Source organism: Dermochelys coriacea, chromosome 3, assembly GCF_009764565.3.
Source record: "Dermochelys coriacea isolate rDerCor1 chromosome 3, rDerCor1.pri.v4, whole genome shotgun sequence".
NCBI classification, from domain to species: domain Eukaryota; kingdom Metazoa; phylum Chordata; order Testudines; family Dermochelyidae; genus Dermochelys; species Dermochelys coriacea.
The window spans coordinates 66,137,092-66,161,039 of record NC_050070.1 but is presented as its reverse complement, the minus strand read 5'-3'; the positions used below and the strand labels follow the sequence as shown (position 1 = coordinate 66,161,039).

General features: G+C 39.2%; 1 protein-coding gene across 13 annotated transcripts in view; it reads left to right on the top strand.

Moving 5' to 3' along the window:
- CEP162 (centrosomal protein 162) overlaps positions 1-23,948 on the top strand; it is a 92,738-nt gene that overhangs the window by 9,070 nt on the left and 59,720 nt on the right. For 8 of the 13 annotated variants that reach the window (XR_006279852.1, XR_006279851.1, XM_038394857.2 and 5 more), the window contains 8 exons: positions 2,722-2,875; positions 11,398-11,550; positions 11,897-12,083; positions 13,381-13,436; positions 15,250-15,365; positions 17,171-17,198; positions 21,132-21,251; positions 22,125-22,319. Coding sequence is in view for 11 of the 13 variants with exons in the window: in XM_038394857.2 (XP_038250785.1) it covers positions 2,722-2,875; positions 11,398-11,550; positions 11,897-12,083; positions 13,381-13,436; positions 15,250-15,365; positions 17,171-17,198; positions 21,132-21,251; positions 22,125-22,319 (1,009 nt within the window). In the remaining 2 variants the exon portion in view is untranslated. Of the gene's footprint in view, positions 1-2,721; positions 2,876-3,959; positions 4,120-11,397; positions 11,551-11,896; positions 12,084-12,134; positions 12,191-13,380; positions 13,437-15,249; positions 15,366-17,170; positions 17,199-21,131; positions 21,252-22,124; positions 22,320-23,948 lie in introns of those variants that run through there. The other 5 variants (XM_043510616.1, XM_038394858.2, XM_043510610.1 and 2 more) reach the window with 3 other exon arrangements.

Sequence of the window (23,948 nt, the reverse complement as noted above, 5' to 3'; positions counted from 1 at the left end):
TTAACTTCTTGGTTTATTTAACAATATAAGCAATAATATGCAATGTTAACCTGCACAGTTAGGAGATAAAAATAGGAATAGAATATACAGCAATGTCCGCCACAGCTGGGGGAACCCCCGCCTCTTGCATTTCTGATCTTTGCTGACTCTTACAACTGTACAAACTTAACATTGCTTTAACTCTTTTTTTGCATTTAGCTTAAGTTTATTTTAATAAATTTTAAAAAAAACGTTATTGGCTTAGGTCATCATATGAGACTATGAAGTAGCACATAAAATCTATACTACCCTGAATCAACTGATTGGAAGTGTATTGTGGAACTACTTGAGGGTGGCAGTGATGAAAGAAATTCATGCAAATGAGGTTCTGGTGGGGACAGGGATATGTGAGGCTTCCTATACCTCCTTCCCCTTTTCTCTTTCCCCACTCAGCATCTGAAAAGTTCACTGTGGCCCTATTTCTACTATAACTCCCCCAGAACTGTCCTGGGAGTTGGAGGGAAGGAGCAGAAGTTGGCTCTGTGTGCATGGGTCAGGTCTCTACTTCAACACAGCCTTGTGACCTGGTAGACTGGCTGTGGATCTTTCCTCTCCCCACTCCTTCCCAGTTATCTCAGTTAGCAGGAGTTTAGAACTTTGCTCCAGTGGTCTGACTAGCTCTGAGTTGGACCTACCAGTCCGAATCCCTATGGCTAACTGTAAGTTGTGCATTGACACAAACTTGATAGTCAGGGTGGAACAGCTCAGGCATATTGTCTACCTGATTTAATTCCCAAGAGCCTGGAAAGCACAAAGTGGAGTTCTGAATTCTGCCCATTATCAGAGAGGCGAGAAAGGCTTCATGGTTATTTCGGGGGGGGAGGAGCTGGGGAATGACTTATCTTTGGGACTTTAATAATGCTGCTCAGGGTACAAAGTCAGGCCAAACTATACATCATCTTCTGTGCTCTGGACGGACGTGATCAGGATTTGGCCCAAGTTTTTTATTTAAAATAATTACTATACATAGGTTCTTACACTGTCACTAAAATAAAAATCTGATTACATTATTAAATTGAAAATGTATGTTGCTGATCAGATAATTTTTCCAGAACCAACTGTTGTCAATTAAACATCAGTGCTAAAAATATAGTACACAGTATTACTCCATATCCTAGAACATTTATTGTTTTCTTGTACAACTTTATGCTACAAATATGAAAAGCCAAAAAGGGTGGACTGTGTGGGATCAAGGGAGGCTCCTGGACAACTCTACCAAAAGATCATGGATTAATTTTCAGTCATGTTGAAAACACAATGGAAATGTTTTCATGTGCCCTTTTTATAATAGTCTGATCCTCAATTAAAAATATAATCTAAATCCAGAAAAAATGTTAAAGTAATTAAATATGTAAGTACCCAGAGGAGAGTAAGGTTATAAGTAACAGCCATCATGGATTTGTCAAACACAAATCATGCCAAAACAACCTAATTTCCTTCTTTGACAGAGTTACTGGCCTAGTGAATATGGAGGAGGGTATAGACACGATGTATCTTGAGTTTTTTAAAAAGGCTTTTGACACAGTCCCACATAACATTCTTATTAAGGAAACTGGGAAAATATGGTCTGGATGAAATTACTATAAGGTGGGTGCACAACTGGTTGAAAGACTGTATTCAGAGTAGTTATCAATAGTTTGCTGTCAAACAGGGAGGGACCAGGCATGTATCTAATGGGGCCTGGCAGGGCTCTGTCCGTGGTCCAGTACTAGTCAGTATTTTCATGAATGACTTGGATAATGGAAAGGAGAGCGTGCTCATAAAATTGCTTATGACCCCAAGCTGGGGGTGGGGGTTTCTAGCACTTTGGAGGACAGGATTAGAATTCAAAATGACCTTGACAAACTGAAGAATTGGTCTGAATTCAACAAAAGGGAATTCAATAGAGGGAAGTGCAAAGAACTCCACTTAGGAAGAAAAAAAAATCAAATGCACAACTACAAAATGGGGAATAACTGGCTAGGTGGCAATACTACTGAAAAGCATCTGGGGGTTATAGTGGATCAAAAATTGAATGAGTCAACAGTGTGATGCAATTGTGGAAAGGGCTAATATCATTCTGGGGTGTATTAATGGGACTATTGTGTGTAAAAACACAGGAGGGTAATTGTCCTGCTCTACTCTTGGAATGGTGAGACCTCAGCAGCAGTACTATGTCCAGTTTTGGGTGCCAAACTTTAAGAAAGATGTGGTGAATCAGAGAGAATCCAGAGGAGAGCATAAAAAATGATAAAAGGTTTAGAAAACCTGTGACCTGTAAGGAAAGATTTAAAAAAAAAATTGGGTATGTTTAGTCTTGAGAAAAGAAGACTGAGGGATGATCTGATAAGTCTTCAAATATGTTAAGAGCTGTTTTATAGAAGACAGTGATCAGTTGTTCTCTGTGTCCACTGAAGGTAGGACAAGAAGTAATGGGTTTAATTTATAGCAAGGGAGATTTAGGTTAGAAAGTTTTTCCTCATTCCTATGAGGATAATTAAGCTAAACTATCCCTATCATTGGACAATTTTAAGAACAGGTTAGACAGACACCTGTCAGAGGGATGGTCTAGGTACACAGGGTACTGCCTCACCACAAGGGGCTAGACTAGATGACATCTCGAGGTCCCATCTAGTCCTACATTTCTGTCATTCTAATGATTCTACACAGAACTATTTTTAATTCTGTGGACTTCTGATTCAGTCTCTTTCAGATGATTCATTTGGAAATTCAAAGAAAAAATCCACCATTCTTGAGACACTGAAACAGACAGGAAAAAGACAGTCCAGGAAAAAGGAATTGAAGAAGAAAAATCCTGTGCCATGGTGGATATCAGAGGATGATTCTGATGATGGTGGTAAATACTGTGCCTTTCTGTATAACTTCTGTTCTTTTTGCCACAGTGTGTCAGCAAGATTTTTCTTTTTTTCATATTTTTTTTGCATCCTGAGGAAAATTGGTAATGTGAGTGTAGTTATTGTATTACACTAATAACAAGTAATGTTTGCAGAATACAAAATGAAAAGAATTCATTAAACTTTTTTTATTCAAATCTTCATTGGGAAAAAAAATTCAAGGTAGTAAGCTATGAGTATTATACTGTGTTTACTTTTATGGTTAACTAAAGTTAATAAAATATTAAGATACCTTTTTATCAGATGAATAAATTCTGAATCACAAAAAGATAATTTATTAGAAAATATAGTGTACAAATATTAATAGGGTCACAAAGTGTCATTAGTAAAGCATAATTTCTTACTCTGTATCTGTAGATCTCCATTTTAAAAAATGGAGAGAGGGAAAAACATAAACAATTTTGAAACGATAAGAGATCTGTATTAATGATTATACTTGCAGCTATTCATATGGTGGGGTGGGGAAAGTGCAGGAGAAAATCCACAACAAAAGCAAAAACATGCTACCATTCTCCCATCCTCAATCAGATGGAGGTTTTTCACAGATCTGTAGTGTATTGGTAAAACCTGTGGACTTGGCGGGTCGCATGATCTCTTGTGCAGTAACTACCTTGATCGCATCCTCCTACAAGAAAATATATATTGGTTGCAAACCTCCACTGAGGAACCACCTGACTCAGGCTGGTTCCCCAGTGACCTCTAACTATCTAGGGAGCCAGCTTTCACAGGGTGATTGCCACTCACTTTTTCACAGGGAATGGTGTCTCTTATTTCCATGATCCATGCAGAAATATAAGGGTGACCTCAGCAGAAAGTTCTGGAAGTATCCCCTGGAAGTTACGTAAACACCACTGATCATCTCAGGCTTAAAGAATGACTCTCTCCCATTGATCTGTGGTCATAGTCCAGACCCAAATATTACATATTCACTTAATCCACAAATACAACAAGCAGAACTCAGCAATTGTCTGGCTGTTGTCTGATGAGCTCCATGAGTTGCTCATCTTGGTCTCTGACTTTTCACAGGTTCTACTGAAAAAATCCTATCTCAGATGTTTCCCAATAGCTTTTCAAAAGCTCTGAGAGAGAACTTTCTTGCTGAGCAAGGAGTGCAAGCTGAGCATTCCACAAGGCCACTCCTTTTGCAAAAATGGCTTTGAAAGGGTGTTAGCTCCAGGGATTTAAGGTAATTTCTCAAGGGATTATGAAAGTTTGACCTCTTCTCTTACAATTCCTTTTGGGGTCCTTGAGGTAACCCACAAAGCCTTTTGAAATTTTTCTGAAGCACTATTGGGAGCTGCATGGGGAACTGTGGGATAGGTACTCGGAGAACAGTGCAACCAACTGATGTTGAACAGCACAAGTCAGCAGTTAGTATGGACATTCTGAGCCATTTCTGCTTAAACCAATACTATCACACTGGTTCAGCTAAGAACAGTTCAGTTGTCTAGAGTAGATGCAATCTTATAGTCCAGGTTGCAGGACAGGCAGTTGAGAAAAAAATCTTTATAAACCGAGCAGATTTGATGCAATAAACCTGGAGACCCACAAAACAATTTTAGGGTCACTTTTAAGAGTAGAACTTCGCTTAAAAGCTGGAAAATAGTAGGTAATCTAGGCCAATTTTGCCAATACAGAATCTTCCATACATAGTGTGCTGGATTCTGGCTCACACTTTGGCCCCCTTGTTCTAATCCTGCATTGTAAAGAGACCATAAAGCTGCTGTAACTGGGCAGCTGGGCATTACCCTGGCATAGGGAACTTTCTGGATGGCGTAAAGCAGTGCATCTGTGTCTCTGTGATCCCTCTCTGAGCACAGGGCCATGTTTAGAGAAGTAGGCGCTATAAGACAGCAGAACTTAAAGGCTGAGGGTGCTCTAGTTTGCACTGGAGGCTGAACTGGCCCCATTATCTGTGGGAATCAGGGAGCACAGAGGTGACCTACAGCCATCTTTCTTCCCTCCCCATTCTTGGGTCCTTTGTCAAGTGTAGTTCAGCAAGATCCAAGGATCCAGGCCTATGTTCTCAAATAGATTCTCCAGTACGTTGTCATATTATGCAACTGAGCAGTGGCTGAACAATGCTGCAACGGATAATTTGAACGAGTGACCTAGTTTCTTATCTTCTGTTGTTTTGCAAGTCAAATGTACGCTTATTAACGTGCAGCATAAGGAACAAAGTAATGGTTAGCATTGCTGAAAAATAAATGATATTGCTTCAAAGGTAACAAATGGGGGAATTAACTTTGAATTTAACTTGTGAGGTCTAAACTTAATGTTCCATGAAATTCTTCAGATCTTTGTGTTCCCTTAGGCCTGGTCTTGCAATTCATTTGCAGACAGCACTCTTGTTAAAGTCTATAGGAGGTACTTGCATGAGATCTGCAGCATTAAGCTTATAGTGCTTTAGGCACTCTGCTAATTGCATTATGTCATTCGAACGTGATTGACAAAATACTTTTGACAATGTGAAGCAAACAAACTTCTATGCAAATCTTTCTGTCATCTATCATGTAGTGTAAATCTCTAGTATGTCTCTTCCTAGCCCTCTCATCATAGAAAGGCCCTGACATTGAGTTGAGCATCGAATAATAAGCAATTCAATTGGTTTTCTATATTAATTAATAAACTAGAAGATACAGTGGTTTCTACTGACTGCTGTTCAGTTGGCTGAAAAGAAAATAATGGAAATAAAACTCGTAGTGTCTGTATATTTTACATTTGATCTCATCTTCCTTTGGCTTTATACTAAGGTTGAATTGATTTGTGGAGTATGTTTCCAGCTGTTGACTTTCTTGTTTGGTAGATTAAGAAACTGCCTTTATTCCTATGGGCTGTTTTTCCCCCCTCTTGGATGTATTTGATCCTCATTGATCACGTAACCCTTCTAGTTCTTATCACCATATTAGTGATAAAACAAAGAGCATGATAAGAATTCTTGTCTAGTCTGTGTCCAGCTTGCTTGTCTATTCTTGCTGTCTGTCTTGTTTCTCAAGATCCTCAGATAAGATTTGTCAAACTGGAGAAAGAAGAAAGTAATTGAAAAGAATGCTGAAATAGCTGGAGATTTCACACATTGTCAATAGTTTAGGAGTCCACAATAAGTGAAATGTTTGTGGTTCTCTGAGTAATGTTTGATGGCTCCTCAGTTCTACAGGAAATTTCCCTTCTATTACATGTCTAGCTTTGTAAATGAGTGTGCTGTTCTGTGTTTGATCAACCTCATACTCGTATGATGAACTGTAAAGCATCTCAGTCTGGGAGATGAAAGCACTAAAAACGGAAGACATTTCTCAAGCTACAGTGGCAAGTTTGGGGGCATGGGAAATGAGGTATTTTTTTCTTTTTTTAATAATAAAAGAAAAGGAAGTTGTAAAGAGATGTCTCGTTTCTGAGCTGATATAATGAAAGGGATACTGTCATCTCTTTTAGCCTGGGAATCAAGGTCTGCTTCAATTTCCAGTGTTGCCACTGATTCACTGTTGACCAGAATCAAGGCCCAATAAAGTTAACAGAGAGTCTCCCATTGTCTTCACTAGGCTTTAAATAAATTCCTATGAGATTTTAGGTGAGTTGTAGATGTGCAACTCTTGTAATTAAGATATTGAAATATCAAGGCTATTACCACCTTTTTATCACTGCTTTTCACTGTTATGTTGCTTCAACAGGTCCAGATGCTTTCTTTGAAAATTGGTATTGCAAAACTTGCTTTATCGTTGGCATAGCTACATTAGTATTTGTTATCTTCAGACAGTCTGACATCCCCTTTCATTCATGCTAGAATAAAACTTTTGTATAAGATACATTGTAAGTAACAGCTGAATCCGTTAAAAAGAGAAAATAGTATATTTATAAATCTCCACAAGCAACAATTACTGCGGCTGCTGTACTGTAACTTTATATTTTTGGTAGCAGCTATAAAATTGATAGAGTCCAACCTGCAAGAAATAATCCAGGTTTTTTTTTTTGTAACTTAAATTCTCATGACTTATTTTTCTCTTTACTCCCTGTTATACCTAAATATTCATGAATGTTGTGTGTGAGCTTAGTCGTTTCTGTAAAACCTTTTTCCAGTGCATCTTGCAACAAGACATTGGCTAAATACAATATACTGGAAAAATTTCATAAGGCCAAGAAAGATGAAGAAGGAAATGCCGCTTCTGACATTCCAGACAGTTGTGAGGGTAACATACTTACTCTAGTTCCTATCTCGTAGGTGACTTTAAAAAAAAAATCAAAAATCGTTTGTTTGTTTGAAAAATTCTTGTCCAGTTAGAAAATAAAATTAAAATAAAATAAAATAAATGCAACCCTTTTTGGATATGGCCTACTGCCAAAAACAGGTAAAGTTTTTAAAAGCTGTAATTCAGCATGAAAATAGCCCTTGTTGAGAAGTAGTTCATTGCATTGTTCCAAAGAAAATTGATCTTGATTTGGCCATGTTCTGAGGCTCTGAAAATTACATACAGAGCATGTGAAATCCTCTTTTCTTATTGGTTGTTTAAGTTTATTAAACTCCTGTCCTGCATTGAGAATCAAGTAGGCAGGTCCCCATTTCAATGGGGGTTCCCTGTGGCTCTCAATGCATTCACAAATCTTGTGTCAAACCCCCCGCCCCCAAATCATGAAAGTTTAAAAAATAACTAATTGAGGTCTTCTTTTTTTCTCCTTCATTTTAAGCCTTTAGGGTTCATGTTTTTTCCCTACAATATGTTTTTTCCCTACAACCATGATGGATAGAAACATTATTTTTAAATTAAATCTTGTAGTTTCATGTAATTACATGACTCCAGGGGCTGGGGGTTTAAAAAAATGCCAAATATTGTGAGTTTTGCAGAATATTTGCAAGAGTTGGCAATGGCAAGATCAGGACCTAAGTGATCACCTAAAACTGAACTGCACTTGCTTGAATAGCTCAGTTCAACAACAAGCAAATAACAAGTTCCTTAGGTTCTGGTCCAGCAAAGCACTTAAACAAGTCCCATTGAAGTCACTGGGACCACTCATATGTTTAATGCAGGATCTTTGCTCACAGGGTGAGTCCAGACTGGCCTGGATGTACTCTGAACATTGTGGGAAACCCAAGATCTGCTAAATAGGGTCCGTCTCTAGTACCAGCAGTAGAATCCCCCATGGTCTAAAGGAATGTGTATGAGGCTAGGAGTTTCTGTCAACATCCTTCCATCTGACTTGGTAATACTTATTTAGTGAGGCCTCACCTTTCTGGGAGCAGAAACAACAACTGGGATCAGATCCCTGAATTCTGTTGTTGTAGATCCATATCTTGTCAACTGGATTACAGTGCCTTTTAGACAAATTGCTCCAGAAATCAAGATATTCATGCCTACCCTTTTGAACAGCACTGAGAATTATAGATGGAAAAAAATCCATATGGGAGCAAATTGTGTCTTTACCTTATCTGAAAAATATGGCTATTAAGATTCAGGGGTTGTGTAAATAGGAGCCACTGTGGCCTTTTTAGGCATTGACCTCAGATAGAAAAGACTTGAGTTCTAGTACTTGCCCTGACATTTACTTGCTACATCACTTAACTACTCTGTGTTTCATTTACCTTATCTGGAAAATAGGACTATTTGCCCAGACTTCCCATTTGCAGGTGGCAAAGTGTGTTATAACCAGCAGGAAATGTTCAGCATCCCACAGCTCCCATTTAAGTGGTCAGATTTTCAAGAGTTGAGCTATATTGCTCTCCAGTGGGAGCTGCTGCATCCTAAACACTTGTGAAAATCTGGTCTTGTTTGCATACATAATTAATTTTAACTTTGCTGTGAACTGACTTGTCCCAAGAATATTTCCATACTGCTCTGGAAAGCTTTCCAAAGTATTTTTAGGAAGCCCTTTCCTCTTCTGCTACTGTAATACAAATATATAATAGTGAAGAGCATCATGGGCTAGTATAGGTACTTAAAATGTTATTACAAAATTAGGTTTCAGTCGTGCAATCAAATCAGCGCAGGTGGACCGCATCCACTTCAGTGGGATTCTTTGCAGAAGCAGAGATAATATATACCCTTGCATATCCGAATGCAAGGTAAGGACTTCTACTTTTAAAAAGGGTGTCCTTATTGACTGTGTCATAAAAACATTTCACTGTAAATATACTATTGCTTTTTAATACAGTTAAATATCCAGCATCTGGAAATGTGTTGTTTTGTCTGTACATGTCCAGTTTGAAATAGACAGATGACTTTCAAATCAGTTAGCAAGGGGGGGGAGGGAGGGAAATCTGTACGCTTAAATCCATTGACATTAATAGAAAGATTCCTGTTGACTTCAGTGGGTTTGGAACCAGGCCATACATTTTGAGCAAGTTTTTTAGGAAGTTTAACAATGTAAAGGGAGTACATCTAATATTTAGGATTTATTAAGACAGTTTGAGGATAAGTCACTGGAAAAAACAAATTAGTTTCACTTTTACAAGAGAGACATGGTAAAACAGAAATAATGAAATATGTACACAGGTGATACAAGTTTATAGGGCCAGATTCTCTTCCCTGACTTTTCTCTCAGTACCAAGGAGATGGCCCTATCTCTGCTTTTGAGGTTTCCTCCAATGCAGGGAATTTTTGAAGAGGGTAGAGCGGGCATAGCCAGTTTTTACACACTTTCTTCCACAGTCACTGTCAGAGTGCATTGGAGGTAAAGAGGAATATGGTAAGGGCAAGGAGAAATTTGGTTAGAGCATGCTGTGGTCTGGCTATTCCAAGCTGGTGAGTTGTTCCCAGCTGGCACAGCTCAGAGAGCTGTGTTTGTGGCCTGGCTGGGTAGAGAATTAGTGTAGCTATACACAGCAAAGTGGGCCTAAAAGTGTACTTTGTTGAGAAACACCTTGTTAGACACAGCAATAAGTAGGGTTGCCAACCCTCCCGATTTGGCTGGGAGTCTCCTGGAATTAGGCTCGATCTCTCGGAGGATACCGAAGCCAATCTGGGAGATTTTAGGCTGATAAAAGTCCGATGGCACAGTGGGGCTAAGGCAGGCTCCCTACCTGCCCTGGCTCCACGCCACTCCTGGAAGCAGCTGGCATGTCCAGCAGCGGCTCCTAGGTGGAGGCGTGGCCAGAAGTTGCTGCACGCTGCCCCTGCCTCAAGCATTGACTCCACAGCTCCCATTGGCCGGGAATGGGAACCATGGTCAATGGGAGCTGTGGGGGCGGTGCCTGCATGCGGGGACAGCATGCACAGTGGCCTGGCCGTTCCTGAACCTAGGAGCTGCTGCTGGACATGCTGCCACTTCCAGGAGCAACCCAGGATAAGCCCTGCTCAGCCGGAGCCTGCACCCCGAACCTGCTCCTGAACCCCATCCCCCTGCCCCATCCCTGATCCCCCTCCCATACCCAAGCTCCCTCCCAGAACCTGCACCCCTGTCCTAGGCTGAGCCCGGAGCACCCTCCCACACTCCGAACCCCTCAGCCCCAGCCCAGAGCCCACACCGCAACCCCCTGTATCAGCCTGATGAAAGTGAGTGAGGGTGTGAGAGAGCAAGCAACGGAGGGAGGGGGGCTGAAGTGAGCAGGGCTGAAGTGAGCAGGGCCTTGGGAAGAGGGTGGGGCAGGAGTGTTTGGGTTTGTGCTATTAGGCAGTTGGCAACCCTAGCAATAAGTTATTAGTCAGAGCTGTATTTGTCTCCAAAGGAAAAATGTATGAGAATAAGTGGCTTAAAGAGAAGAGAATTCCTATAAAAATCTGTCAAACATACTGGACTGCTGGGACAATGACATTAATGCAAACATATAACAAAGAAATATTTTAAGATACAAACGTGTGAGGAAGAGGAAGTATGATATAGTATAGTACTTTAAAATTAGTATGTGATCATTTAATTAAAGGCTATTGTAATACATACAATGCACAGGTTCATCCTTAACTTTCTTCTTTCCTGACTTTTGAATACTTACATGCAACCTGAATGTTCTTTTATTGTAGTTTTTTAATTAAATGAAATTTGTTTTTTTTTAAATATTGTAAGTTGCTGCTGAAGCAATGGGTGCTATTTAAATATATATATAAAATAAAATAAATACAAAGCTACATTTTCTCTGGGCTGCCAACTATATTTACCACTAAATATTAATCTCTTTATAACACTTCTGGATATAACTGGCTTCCATGAATGCTTTTGTGAAGAGGTTACAAAATAGGCTCTATGTATTTCATGACATATGATGCAGAATCTCAGGCTGGTGTTAAAAACGTGACTGTGAAAATAAAAAAATTGTAAAGCAGAGAGTAGCTAAGCTAAACAAGACATGCAAAGGGCTGAGTCACAGAACTTAATAGGAGCTAAGGAACACAAACAAGTTGAACGTCTTTGCTACTGTGATAAAGTATATAAACTTCACTCATTCTAAAAAGTGAAGACTTAACTTAACAAGACTTAACCATGCAGTACAAATTGTCATTTGTAATTAATCTCTATTGTGTACAAATTTTTTTTTTTTAAGGAATGCTACGGACAAATGGAAGCTTTCTCAAGTCTCAGAAGGATTCCCACCCTATTGTAGATGTGAATGAGGAGGCTCACACAGGAAAAATGCAGCTCCAAAAAAGTGATGGCGTTTCTATATCCTTAAGTAGAGACAGCCTGGAACCTGATGGTAAGAAATAACAGAGAGAGGAACCATTTAATCAGATTATTAGCAAATTGCTGGTAAAGTTATTACAAATGAAGAATATATTTTTCTAAAAATAAACACACTAAGTGGTGAGAATTGGTGAAACTGTTACCTTAAAACATTGTTCTTGGCCCTGATCCTGCAACTAACTCTGCATAGGGGTCCATCTGCATGGAATCAGTTGCAGGATCCTGTACACTATTTAGTATTTCTTTAATACCATTAGCACTGTATGTGGCTGTCTTTTATTATAATTAAACTTCTGTGATTATTCCATGTAGTGAGATTGTATTATTGTAATTAGATTGTGATATGCTTTTAAATTTAGATTCAGTTGTGGCTTCTGGACCTAATCAAAGTATTTTGGGAGCTGGATTGGATACTTTGGAAGAACAAGAAGAAAAAGAGAGATTCTTTGCTAACCTTGAAAAAGGAGCTTCATCTACCATTGGTTATTCAAGATTAAACAAAGACCTGGACTCAAATGATTCTATATTACTAACAACATTTGCCTGGTAATGTGTGGGGACCCTACGCTGAAATTACTCCATTACTTTTAATAAATATATATATTATGATGAAGCTCAGAAGCCCAAATCACAATTGGGCATCATTGTACTAGGTACTGTGTGAGTAACGATATGGTTGTTACTCGGAAACTTTATAACTGAAGGGTATATCTACTCTTAAAGCTGAGGTTGTGATTCCCAGCTTGAGGAGACGTATGCTAGCTGCGATCAAGCTAGCATGGTAAAAAGTGTGGTAATGGCTGCTTGACTGGTGGGTGAGGCTAGTCATCCAACTACATGCTGTGGTCTCAATGTGTATGTAATCAGGATGTTACCCTCCTGCCAGTCATGCTGCTGCCATCATGCTTTACTTTTAGTGTCCTAGTCCAATAAGAGCTTGTCTCCTCAAGATGGGAATCGCACACTCGGCTCAAAGTGCAACCTAGGGCAGACACAAATGAGATTAGCAAAAGGAGAGAATGAGGGGAGGGAGGATAGTCATAGTGATAGTGCGCATGGTTATACAGATCTGTGCACAACTTGATAGTTACAAGATATTTAATTTTTTTTTCTTAACTATAACATGTAAATAAAGATATTGGTAATCCATACTAACTTTGCACTTAGCCATTGTCTTTTGACATATTCCTATAGAAATGACTTTAGAAAGTCAGTGAGGCTTTAGTGAGGCTTGGGGAGGGATTTGAAGTAGTGACTTCATAGACTAGACCAGGGAGGTCATTCCATGTGTAAGAGGCTGTGTGAAAGCTGTGGGAGAAGTAGGCAAACGGGCAGTCAAAGCTGGCATACTTGGGTTTATTTAGAGATTGGAAAAGAAATTTCTTAAGATATAAGAGCAGATAAGGAGGGAGAAGGAGAGTTCTGAAAAGCTTTAAAAGTGAGGACAGCAACCTGACTTTGGAGTAGAAAAGGGGGAGCCAAGAGAGGAACTCAAAGGGTGGAGTGCATGCCAAAGTCAGAACAAGAAGCAAAAATAATGATAGGCATGTTTGTTTTGAGGGGGCTATGTGGGTTTGAAGGAGGCCAGAGAGGAGGCTGTTTCAGCTACAAGAGGGAAGAGGTTTGGGGATGAGAGTTCTAGCTGTGTGGACAGCTATAACAACACTTACACAAGTAGAATGTAAAATAGAGTATCAATGATAAGTTCAAAAAATGTGCACATATTATTACAATTACCAGTATGAAGCAGGAAGCTTTTATGAAGAACAGATTTTAAAAAAAAATCTAAACTGGTGCTCATAAATGACAAGGGAGACGGTAACTTTTTTTTTTCTGCCCCCAGCAATGAACAAAATGTAGAACAAGTGGAAGATGAATCTAAGCACAAAGAGAAATGTGGTAATAGTCTTATCTTCACACATAATACACGTAAAATTTCTTGTTTAATTTGTGGAGTCTCTTCTTTTGGGCATTATTTTATACTCAACAGTGTAAACTAAGAATAGAGAGGTTTCAGAGTAGCAGCCGTGTTAGTCTGTATTCGCAAAAAAAAAAGGAGTACTTGTGGCACCTTTCTCTAAGGTGCTACAAGTACTACATTTTTTAAGAATAGAGAATTTTATAAAACTGCTGAATAATTAACAAAAGGTGAAGTTCTAATTATAGAAGTGCTAATTATAGAAGGTACTGAAGTCATCAGAAAAATGCATGTTGGAATATCAGAGTAGAGCAAGATCTCCACAATTCCAATGGACCATGCTTTGAAGACCTCGAAAGGAAAAAGTACAATTTAAAACTCTCTTGTTTGTCCCCATTCCATATTTCTTTGAGAAAGTGAGCCAGAAAATTTGAGGCTTCTCTCCTTTTGCATATTCCAAATAGACAAGATAGCATAGCAACATCATTGAAAGAGTAGTGGGGGTATTATGGGAACCAGGTGTTCTTTCATCTGGCTTTTTTCCGCATCAATATTCATCCCAATACGTGCAACCTGTTTTTATTTGAATGTCAAGGTGATTTTCTTTTTGATTGTACTAATAAGGGTTTGGGATCTGCCTTTTTATAACTTTACAAGCCCTCTGTCAGGTGATTCCCAGATCAGCCGCCTCAGGTGATCAGAACCTCCCAGGTAGCTTAGTTTCCAAGCGACATCTCCCCTGACAAACCAGTTCTGCTGGGCAAGAGCTTGCCTATTGTCTAGGATGTTTAGAGGCAGATCACAGTTTAAGGACGCTCTGTTGTCAGCCCTGTATCACTCCCACTTGAAATTTCAGTCCAACATGGAAGTAAAAGAACAAAAGAGAAGGAAAAGGGCTACACAATCAAAATGAAGTTAGCAGTTTGGTAAAGACACATACAGAAAGTTCATAATCTCGCACCAAATTAATAAATTGTAGATTCCCCAAATTGACACACTGCCCTTCTTAGCCCTTGTCTACTTTTCCCTTTCACCGTGCTGCTGCTCCTCCCTCTCCCCTTACTTATAGCTCTTTCTTGGTTTATCCATTTCATTCCATCCCAGCCTCTTAATCTATTGTACTAAAAGGGCAAATTCCTTTTTTGAGATGGAACAAATTAATTGTTTAGCTGAACTGTCCAGAAATCCATTCTGGAAAGTTTGAATTTAATAAACATAATAATTGAATTTAATAAACATAATAAGCTTTAATAAGCTTATTAAATTTAAGTAAAATGTGTATTTGCAAACCTTAAATAACTAAATGAAATATTCTTTCTTTAAAATGTATGGGTGCACTGTCAGCTCAAGGGTTATAATAGAAATGTTAAAACAAATTTTGTAGTTTTACAAAGATAAAAGAATAGAAATTCTTATAGTAACAGTTTAGTTCCTATGTAGTTATTATAGTGTGTATATAGACATAATTATAGTCTTATAATTTCTTATAGTGAAACTCGTATAGTAACAATTGTACTACATAAGCAGAAACCAAAGTATACATTTTGAATCATCAAATGTCAAACAAAAATATCATTGGGAACAGTGAAAAATCCTGTTTGTAGCAATTACACTATGTACTCATTTGAATTTGGAGGGACTATACCTGGCTTATTCTTCATGCTAACTTTTGTTACAAAATAAGCTCTGTGAGCAACACAGTATTTGTTGTTAGCAAAATATTTTCCTGACGCTGCCTGTATCCTTACTTAAAAAAAAAAAATCATCTTTATTCCCTGCTTAATTATACTTCAGGCAATTATAGTGAAGATTTTGAAGATGAGACTGAGTCTAATTATCCTTCTAAAAATGAAGATAATGAAGTTGAGCAAACTGTCAGATCAGAAGCTGATTTAAAAATTCAAGGACAGGTATAATATTCAAATATTTAAAATGTTGAATTTTGTGGTATTAGACATTTTCTGCTATGCTTATCTGCTTTAAAGATGATCATAATTCTGACAGACCAAACTGCTAGTTTTAAAACACTTCTTAAAAATCTATTATTTTAAACTGTCTGAGCTTTTAAACTACTTTTTTGAGTTAGAGATCTACAAGTACACAAATATACATGTAAATGAACACAAGTAGCTATTGTTTTTTTTAATGTACTTGTATTATATACAAGGAAGAATAGAGGTATTTGGTGTGGTATTTTTCCATGAAGAATGTACTCTTTCTGGTGGTTTGATCTTGACATATCTACGGTACTTGCTTATTTGCATTTTGAGTCAACGATCACAGATGGTAAGTGCAGTACTTAAAAGCACTGCACGGCGCTTCAGAATGACAGGGAGCTTTTCTCTCTTTTTTTGTGGGGAGGCCTGGGGCGGGGAGTGGGGCTGAAAAAGCTATTGAGCTCTTCGGGGAAAAGGAAAGCCTCTGACCCATAGAACTTTAAAATGAAAAGGCAATCAAACTTTTCCTTTCCATCCCTTCTCCCAAACAGTGCATACATCTGTTGGCTAGAGACCTGCTGGATGACTTGTGAAGGGGTGATCAGGACTATCTCTGTATCATCAATTATGAACCCAGTGGATCTAGCCACCTGGAATTCTGTCACTATAGGGGAATGCTGGAGTGGCATGGAGAAAGTAAAGTAGCTCTATACCCGCCCCCAGCTGCCTTTGGCATAGAAGGCAGGCCGGAGTGGCTGCATGCTCTAGCTATTTCTGAGTGTTGCAACAGCTTTTTTGGGATCACTTGGCATAGGTTAGAGCAGTTCTGAGAATGCTCTAACTTTCACCAGAAGCCAAACCATCCCAGGATCACCCTCAAAATCCAGGGGCCAAAAATGTGGTGTATAGTCACGTTTTCCTACCCTTTGGGTCTAAGGATTGGGGCCAGTGTGTTTTATGTAAGCAAAACAATGAGACCAAGAGATAAGCCTTCAATGCAAAATTAAAGAAAATAAGTCTTTTGTAAGGATATTTTGTGTGGTATCCATGTACTGTACCACATCTATAGGAAATGAGATAAACGTATTTTCAGATACTTCTGGTCCCTTAAGACTGAAACAAAACACTGGTCCATAAAATGATTCTTTTTTCTGAGCAAAGTTCTTTTAAAAATTCAATGCAACATAGTCGAGGTAAATTTTATTTAGTAGGGCGTACCATGTATGTGATTACAGCTTATCTACATTACATTCTGTTCTCTAGAACAGCTCACATTCATCCCCAGTTGATGACCCTCAAATTTTTGTAGCTTGTTTTCAAAACAAGTATTAGTTGAAATGCTAGTGCTAATAAATTCAAAACCACAAACAGCACCTCCGCCCATGTTCATACCACTTTAAGGCTTCAAATGTGAAGGCAAAGCAGTTAAGAAATGCAAAATGAATGCTGTAATAAGGACACTAACTTGGTATTTTCTGATTTTCTTGTGTTGTAATAACAGCAATAATAGCATTTTGCTAATGTAATTTTTAGCATCTAGTTCCACCTCACCCTTAATGGGGAAGCAGAGTAAAAGAATGGGGAAGATGTATGGTCCCAGTTCAACTATTGGTATCATAACTTCATAGTGCTCCAAGCAGTTGCACAACTTAAACTCGTACTATAAATATTGAACTGCACATGAACTAAAGCAAACTTTTTTAATCTCTTTAAATATAAACTTTTGTTTTTTTTCAAATTCACAAAGTAACTATCCTTCACTGTTTCAATTGTTTTAGGATGAACAGACTGGCATGCTGGCTAAAGGTAAAAATTTAAATTTGCAGTAGTGTGAAAATATTTGTAAAACATATAGCAAGTAAATCTGTTTTATTTATGAATGTGAATTTACTATTCCCTAATCATGGACTGAAGTAGTTAAGAATGATCCATATGTCTTAATTTTTAAATAAGCCTCAACACAGTCTATAATTTTGCACCAAAAATTCAATTTTCACATTTTCACACCTGCAAGCTTAGGGCACTGCAGTCCTTGCAGGTGGAGCTCATAGAACTGGGGCCTTAGTAGCCATGTTTCAGAATCATGCCCAAAGTGCTGAAATGTAGAGGGTGATCCAGTGGATATAGTGTACTTAGATTTTCAGAAGGCTTTTGACAAGGTCCCTGACCAAAGGCTTTTAAGCAAGGTAAGCTATCATGGGTTAAGAGCAAGGGTCCTCTCATGAATCCGTAACTGGTTAAAACGTAGGAAACAAAGGATAGGAATAAATGGTCAGCCTTCAGAATGGAGGTTGGTAAATAGTGATGTCCCCCTGGGGTCTGTACTCGTACCAGTACTATTCAACATAAACATAAATGATCTGGAAAAAGGGGTAAACAGTGAGGTAGCAAAATTTGCAGATGATAGAAAACTACTCAAGATAGTTAAGTCCCAGGCAGACTGCGAAGCACTATAAAAGGATCTCACAAAACTGAGTGACTGGGCAACAAAATGGCAGATGAAATGTTGATAAATGCAAAGTGTTGATAAATGCAAAGTAATGCACGTTGGAAAACATAATCCCAACTATACATATAAAATGATGGGGTCTAAATTAGTTGTTACCATTCAAAGAGATCTTGGAGTCAGTGTGTATAGTTCTCCGAAAACATCCACTCAATGTGCAGTGGCAGTCAATGATTCTCAACATTCTGTTCAATTTTTTAAGACAGAGATAGATAATAAGACAGAAAATATCATATTGCCTCTATAAAAATCCATGATACGCCCACATCTTGAATATTGCTTGCAGATGTGGTTGCCCCATAACAAAAAAAGATATATTGGAATTGGAAAAGGTTCGGAAAAGGTCAACAAAAATGAGTAGGAGTATGGAATGGCTGCCATATGAGGAGAGATTAATAAAACTGGGACTTTTTAGCTTGGAAAAGAGACAACTAAGGGGAGATATGGTAGAGGTCTATAAAATCATGACTGGTGTGGAGAAAGTAAATGTGTTATTTACTCCTCATAACACATGAACTAGGGGTCACCAAATGATATTAATAGGCAGCAGATTTAAAACAAACAAAAGGAAGTATTTTTTCACACAAGGCACAGTAAACTTGTGGAGCTCCTTGTCAGAGAATGTTGTGAAGGCCGAGATTATATCAGGGTTCAAAAAAGAACTAGATAAGTTCATGGAGGATAGGTCCATCAATGGCTATTAGCCCGGATGGGCAGGGGTGGTGTCCCTAGGCTTTGTTTGCCAGAAGCTGGGAATGGGTGACAGGGATGGACCACTTGATGATTACATGTTCTGTTCATTCCCTCTAGGGCACCTGGCATTGTCCACTGTCGGAAGACAGGATACTGGGCTAGATGGACCTTTAGTCTGACCCAGTATGGCTGTGCTTATGTTCTAAAAACAGGACTTCATTAATGAAGCCCCAGCTTCCTTCTCCAAGCCCAACTGATACTTGGCGGGGTGGGAGCAATTAAGCATCTTTGAACCTAAAGTTAGGGACCAAAGCGCAAAAGATACCAGCTTAAGCTGCACCTCTCCTCCTGATTGTAACCCCTTGATAGTTTGAAATAATATTTTTGGCCCTGTGCTGGAAGGTTGGACATGAGTGTTTTACATGCTTTTTGTGACCTACTTGTTGAATGCCAAAGCCACCAACCCAACAAACTTGGGTTGAGTTTTTTCAGAGCCAGCTAGAGATCCAGTCTTGTTTATTGCAGTGGGAGTTACAACTAAATCCCCTAGTTGTCTTTGAAAATCTTAACCTTATTGTCTAGCACTCTGACCTCCAATCATAACACACTCACTCCTGAGAAAAGGGTATTTTATTACTGGTTACTTCTGTAGCGTTCCCCTTCACCAGAGTGAAGAAGAGAATCTGCAGCCTGCTTACCTACCTTCTGGGAGTGAGGTGATCATGAGGTGCACAAGTAGTCTTTCAGAAATTAACAGAATGTTTTTCCTATTCTTACTTTTTCCTATTCTCACAAAAAGGTGGGTTTAAATAATTCAGAAATTGCTAAACGGGTTTTATTTTGGCAATTAAAAATAAAATAAAACAGTGCTGATTTTTGGAGAGTCCTTTAGAATAATCTTATTATAGTGAGGCAAGATTTGATGTGTCTGCAAAACATGTCAGGTCTAACAAATTTAATTCTTTAGCCAGTTCATAAGTGCGGAGGAATGTTGTTGCTGCGGCAACACTATCAAGGTTGCTAAGCTGTTACAGCTGCTCAGTGCTTCTGTTCTTGGAGCTTCGGTGTTACCAGCATGAGCAGAAAGCTCAGCCTGCTAATTCAACGGACCTCGATGTTACTCATAGAGACCACAGGCAAGATTCAGTGACTAAAGCACTCAGCCAGGTTTATTGCCCTCTAGGCACGTCCTAACGACTCTCACAACTTGCACAAGTACATTAACACACGAGTGTCCCATGTCAAGGAGTGGCTCAGACAGCAGCGGGAATTTCTGTTGTCCCCTCAGCCACACAAAGGATTAAGGCGAGGTACCCTGACATTTATAGACTGAGACAAACAAGACAAGGATGAGGGATAGCTCAGTGGTTTGAGCATTGGCCTACTAAATCCAGGGTTGTGAGTTCAATCCTTCAAGGAGCTGTTCGGATCTGGAGCAAAGATTGGGGATTGGTCCTGCTTTGAGCAGGGGGTTGGACTAGATGACCTCCTGAGGTCCCTTCCAACCCCGATAATCTATGATTCTAACTGGGATAAACAACTTACATACCACCTTATGTGTTTCATGACATCTGTTTTTTACCTCCCGTTGTACCTTACTCCAGATGTCTTGGACAAAACACCCCTATTAATTATTCTGTCAAACTATTTTATCTTGTGCTAGGTTGGGATGTATTTGTATTAACTTCCTGAAATATATTTACAATATATAGTTACTTGAGAACTCTGGGTGGTTTTGTGCCATCCTCTCCGGTCAGGAATGTGCTTACTTGGTTAGGCAATATCTAGTGTATTAATTATTTTTCCAAGGCCAAGCCTACTGTGGTTCACAGCCTTTAGTTCACACTTAGTCATGCGTAGAGTTCGAGCAAGGCCTACAACAGTAACAAAATACCTGCTGGTGGATTAACAAAATATTAACTACTCTGACAGTCTGTTTTATGTTCAAGTATGCTAATCCTGAATTTGAAGGGATGAATGGTAAAGGCCTATTAATAACAAAACCAAGTGAGGGCTTAATTCATGAGGGTTAACTAAAGGGCTTACTCATGAGTCTGTCTGTGCAGTGTAGTATAAGGATGTGTACACCCATTTGACTACTTGTGTTGCTTGTCACATGGTGGGGAAATAGCTATTTCTGAGCCACTACTTCCTCTCCCATGCAGGTGGGTAGGCAGGAAAGGGGTGTGGATTGAGCCTTAGCACCTCTTGTCTAGTGTGCCAGCCAGCACAACTGAGCTGGTTTGGAGCAGAGTAGGCAGGGAAGCTGCACTGGGAAAAGAGCTGGAGCAGCTTGCTTCCCACAAGGAGCAAGAGGGAAGCAGAGATTGAATTGTGACTGTGTCACAGTTCAAGGCCTGCTCTGCTGCTGGTGGGAGTGCAACTAGGAATTGTCCCGTACGCATGACGGATTGCAAGGTGCCAATCTATTCCTAACTGATTAAAATTGTATTCTGCATCCACTGGGCCAGGGTGGAGAGGGTGTAATATCACATCAGTGTTCTCTAAAGTCCCAGGTTTATCTTTCTGTATCCTTTTAGTTGTGTTGCTTGATTCACAAGACTCCATCATGGAAACCCAAAAGGTCGTTGAACAGCAAGATGCAGGAGTGACTGAACATCAGACATCTGAAGTCACTAAGGATGAAATAAATGGAACTGGTAAGGCTGCTTTGTCTTTTTTGTTTGTTTTGTTTTAATTTAGACTGTATTTTAGCTGGAGACCTGATGGCTCCAGAGGACTGGATAGAGGAAATAAGGAAAGTCTATGTTGCCTATGCAAATCAAGCCTTGGTTGGTAATGACCAAAATCTTGAGGAAAGAAAAGCTTTTTGTTTTCAGGCTTAAATTTTTTTTCATAAAGGTCTTTTCTAGACAACTGATATTTAAGTTTTAAATATTTTCTTTTATTCTTTCTTGATCACTGCAAGCTGCGCTCTCTCACGCACGCACGCACACTCTCTCTCTCACAAACACACACACACACACACACACACACACACTTTAGCAATTGAATTTCATTTGGAATTCAGAAATAGACGTTCACAGCATCTAAAATTTTAATTGTACTCAAAACTCTAATGGGAGAGAGAAGTCAAAACAATGAGAAAATATATAACTCCATGAAGACTTACAATACACTTATTTCATCATAGCCATACTGTATTTAATCTAACAAAATATACTTCTCATTTGTGAGTTTTAGTAGTGAAAATATTTATAAAAATAGAAACACCTATAATTGCAGAGAAAAGACTGTAGAGAAGAGCAAGTATTATTTAATAAACACTTCCATAGTTAAAATGAAGTTTGCTGTTTTCAGCAATAGTTGCTCCCTGTAAATTTTGAAATTGAGTTGAGAGAAGGTAAGTAAATTGTTGTATTTCTTTTCTTTTTCTCATTACTTTGTCACAATGCTGTTATATTTATCTGTTAATAGATCATGCTAGTAACTGAAACTTATGCTTCCAATGTGTTGAGTTTACTTATTGTTTCTCTAATGAATTTCCCTGCGTCTTGATTTTTAATTTCCAGCAGGTATTTCCTATGGACAAACTAACAGTGATATTGAAGCATTACAGCAGGCCTATTGTCATATTGATCAGTCTCTAGGAGACACAGATGAGCAAAGAATTAATCTTAGTACGATGGAAAATGCAGAGTGCCCAGTCCAAGATGCTTCACAAAACAACGAAGACTGTGCAAAAAACATCTCAACTACTGAATCAGGTAGATACTGTACATGGAAGCAGAGTTGTGATTTCCCATCTATTGCCTTTCCCTAGTTGACAATACTACATTATGGAAATGATACATTCAAACTCTATGGATAGAACTAGTACAGAGAGCAGCTATTTGCCATTTCATTTAGGTTAAAAAGAGCTGTGGTTTCTGGTAACGTGGATTGTATTGCTCATGCTCAACTAATCTTGAGTATATTATCTTTTTATAATTCCTTTCTTGTTCGAATTATTTAAAATCAGTGTATGTTTTGGTTAGGTTCAAGTTACACATGAGAAGTGTGTTCAAGTTACTTAAAAGAATTATTTCAAACAAAAGAGCTAAAACTTAAAGCAGACAGTTCTTATTTATACATTTAATATTGACTCCAGTATTCACTATTGCATAAAACAAATCTCTTTTTAAAAATTGAAAAAACAAAACTGTAATGTATCACATACACAAGTAAAATATATAAGCCTAGGGATAAAATTTTTCAGAAGAGCCTGAGTCCCATTTTCAAGAGAGTCTTAGGCCTTGTCTACACTATGAAATTAGGTCGATTTTAAAGAAGTCTATTTTTAGAAACCGATTTTACACAGTTAATTGAGTATGTCCACACTAAGCGCATTAAATCGGCGGAGCACGTCCTCACTACCATGGCTAGCATCGACTTACAAAGCGGTGCACTGTGGGTAGCTATCCCACAGTCCCGCAGTCTCCGCTGCCCGTTGGAATTCTGGGTTAAGCTCTCAATGCCTGATGAGGCAAAAACATTGTCGTGGGTGGTTTTGGATACATGTCATGAGGTCCCTCTCCCTCCGTGAATGCAACAGCAAACAATCGTTTCGCTCCTTTTTTTCCTGGGTTACCCGTGCAGACGCCATACCACAGCAAGCATGGAGCCCGCTCAGCTCACCATCACCATACGTCTCCTGGGTGCTGTTGGCAGATGCGGTACTGCATTGCTATACAGCAGCAGCTCCTTGCCTTGGCGCCAGATGTTGCAGTCGGACTGATAGCTATCGTACGTCTGCCGGGTACTCCTGGCAGACCTCGGTGAGGTCGATCAGGGTTGCTTGGACAGACATGGCTATCCTCCTCTTAGAGCACCAAATGGGAGCCAGAGACTCCAGATCATTCTCTTCAAGTTTCGTCTCATGGAGATTCAGTCGGGCCTGGAATATCATGTGAGCTGGAGGCTTGTGCCTCAGGCTGCTCTCCGAGCCGACAGCACCGCACGGTCACACCTACCCCAGCCTACCCCTTGCTCCCATGGCTCATGAAGCCTGGACATTAGTAAGGAGCAGTTCAATCATAGGCTGAGCAAGTGCTGAATGGTGGTAGAATGTGCCTTTGGACGTTTAAAAGCTCGCTGGTGCTGTTTGCTGACTAGGTCAGACCTCAGTGTAACGAACATTTCCATTGTTATTGCTGCTTGCTGTGTGCTCCATAATACCTGTGAGAGTAAGGGGGAGACGTTTATAGTGGGGTGGGAGGTTGAAGCGAATTGCCTGGTTTCCGATTTTGAGCAGCCAGACACCAGGGTGATTAGAAGAGCACAGCAAGGCACGCTGCGCATCAGAGAGGCTTTGAAAACCAGTTTCATGACTGGCCAGGCTTTGGTGTGACAGTTGT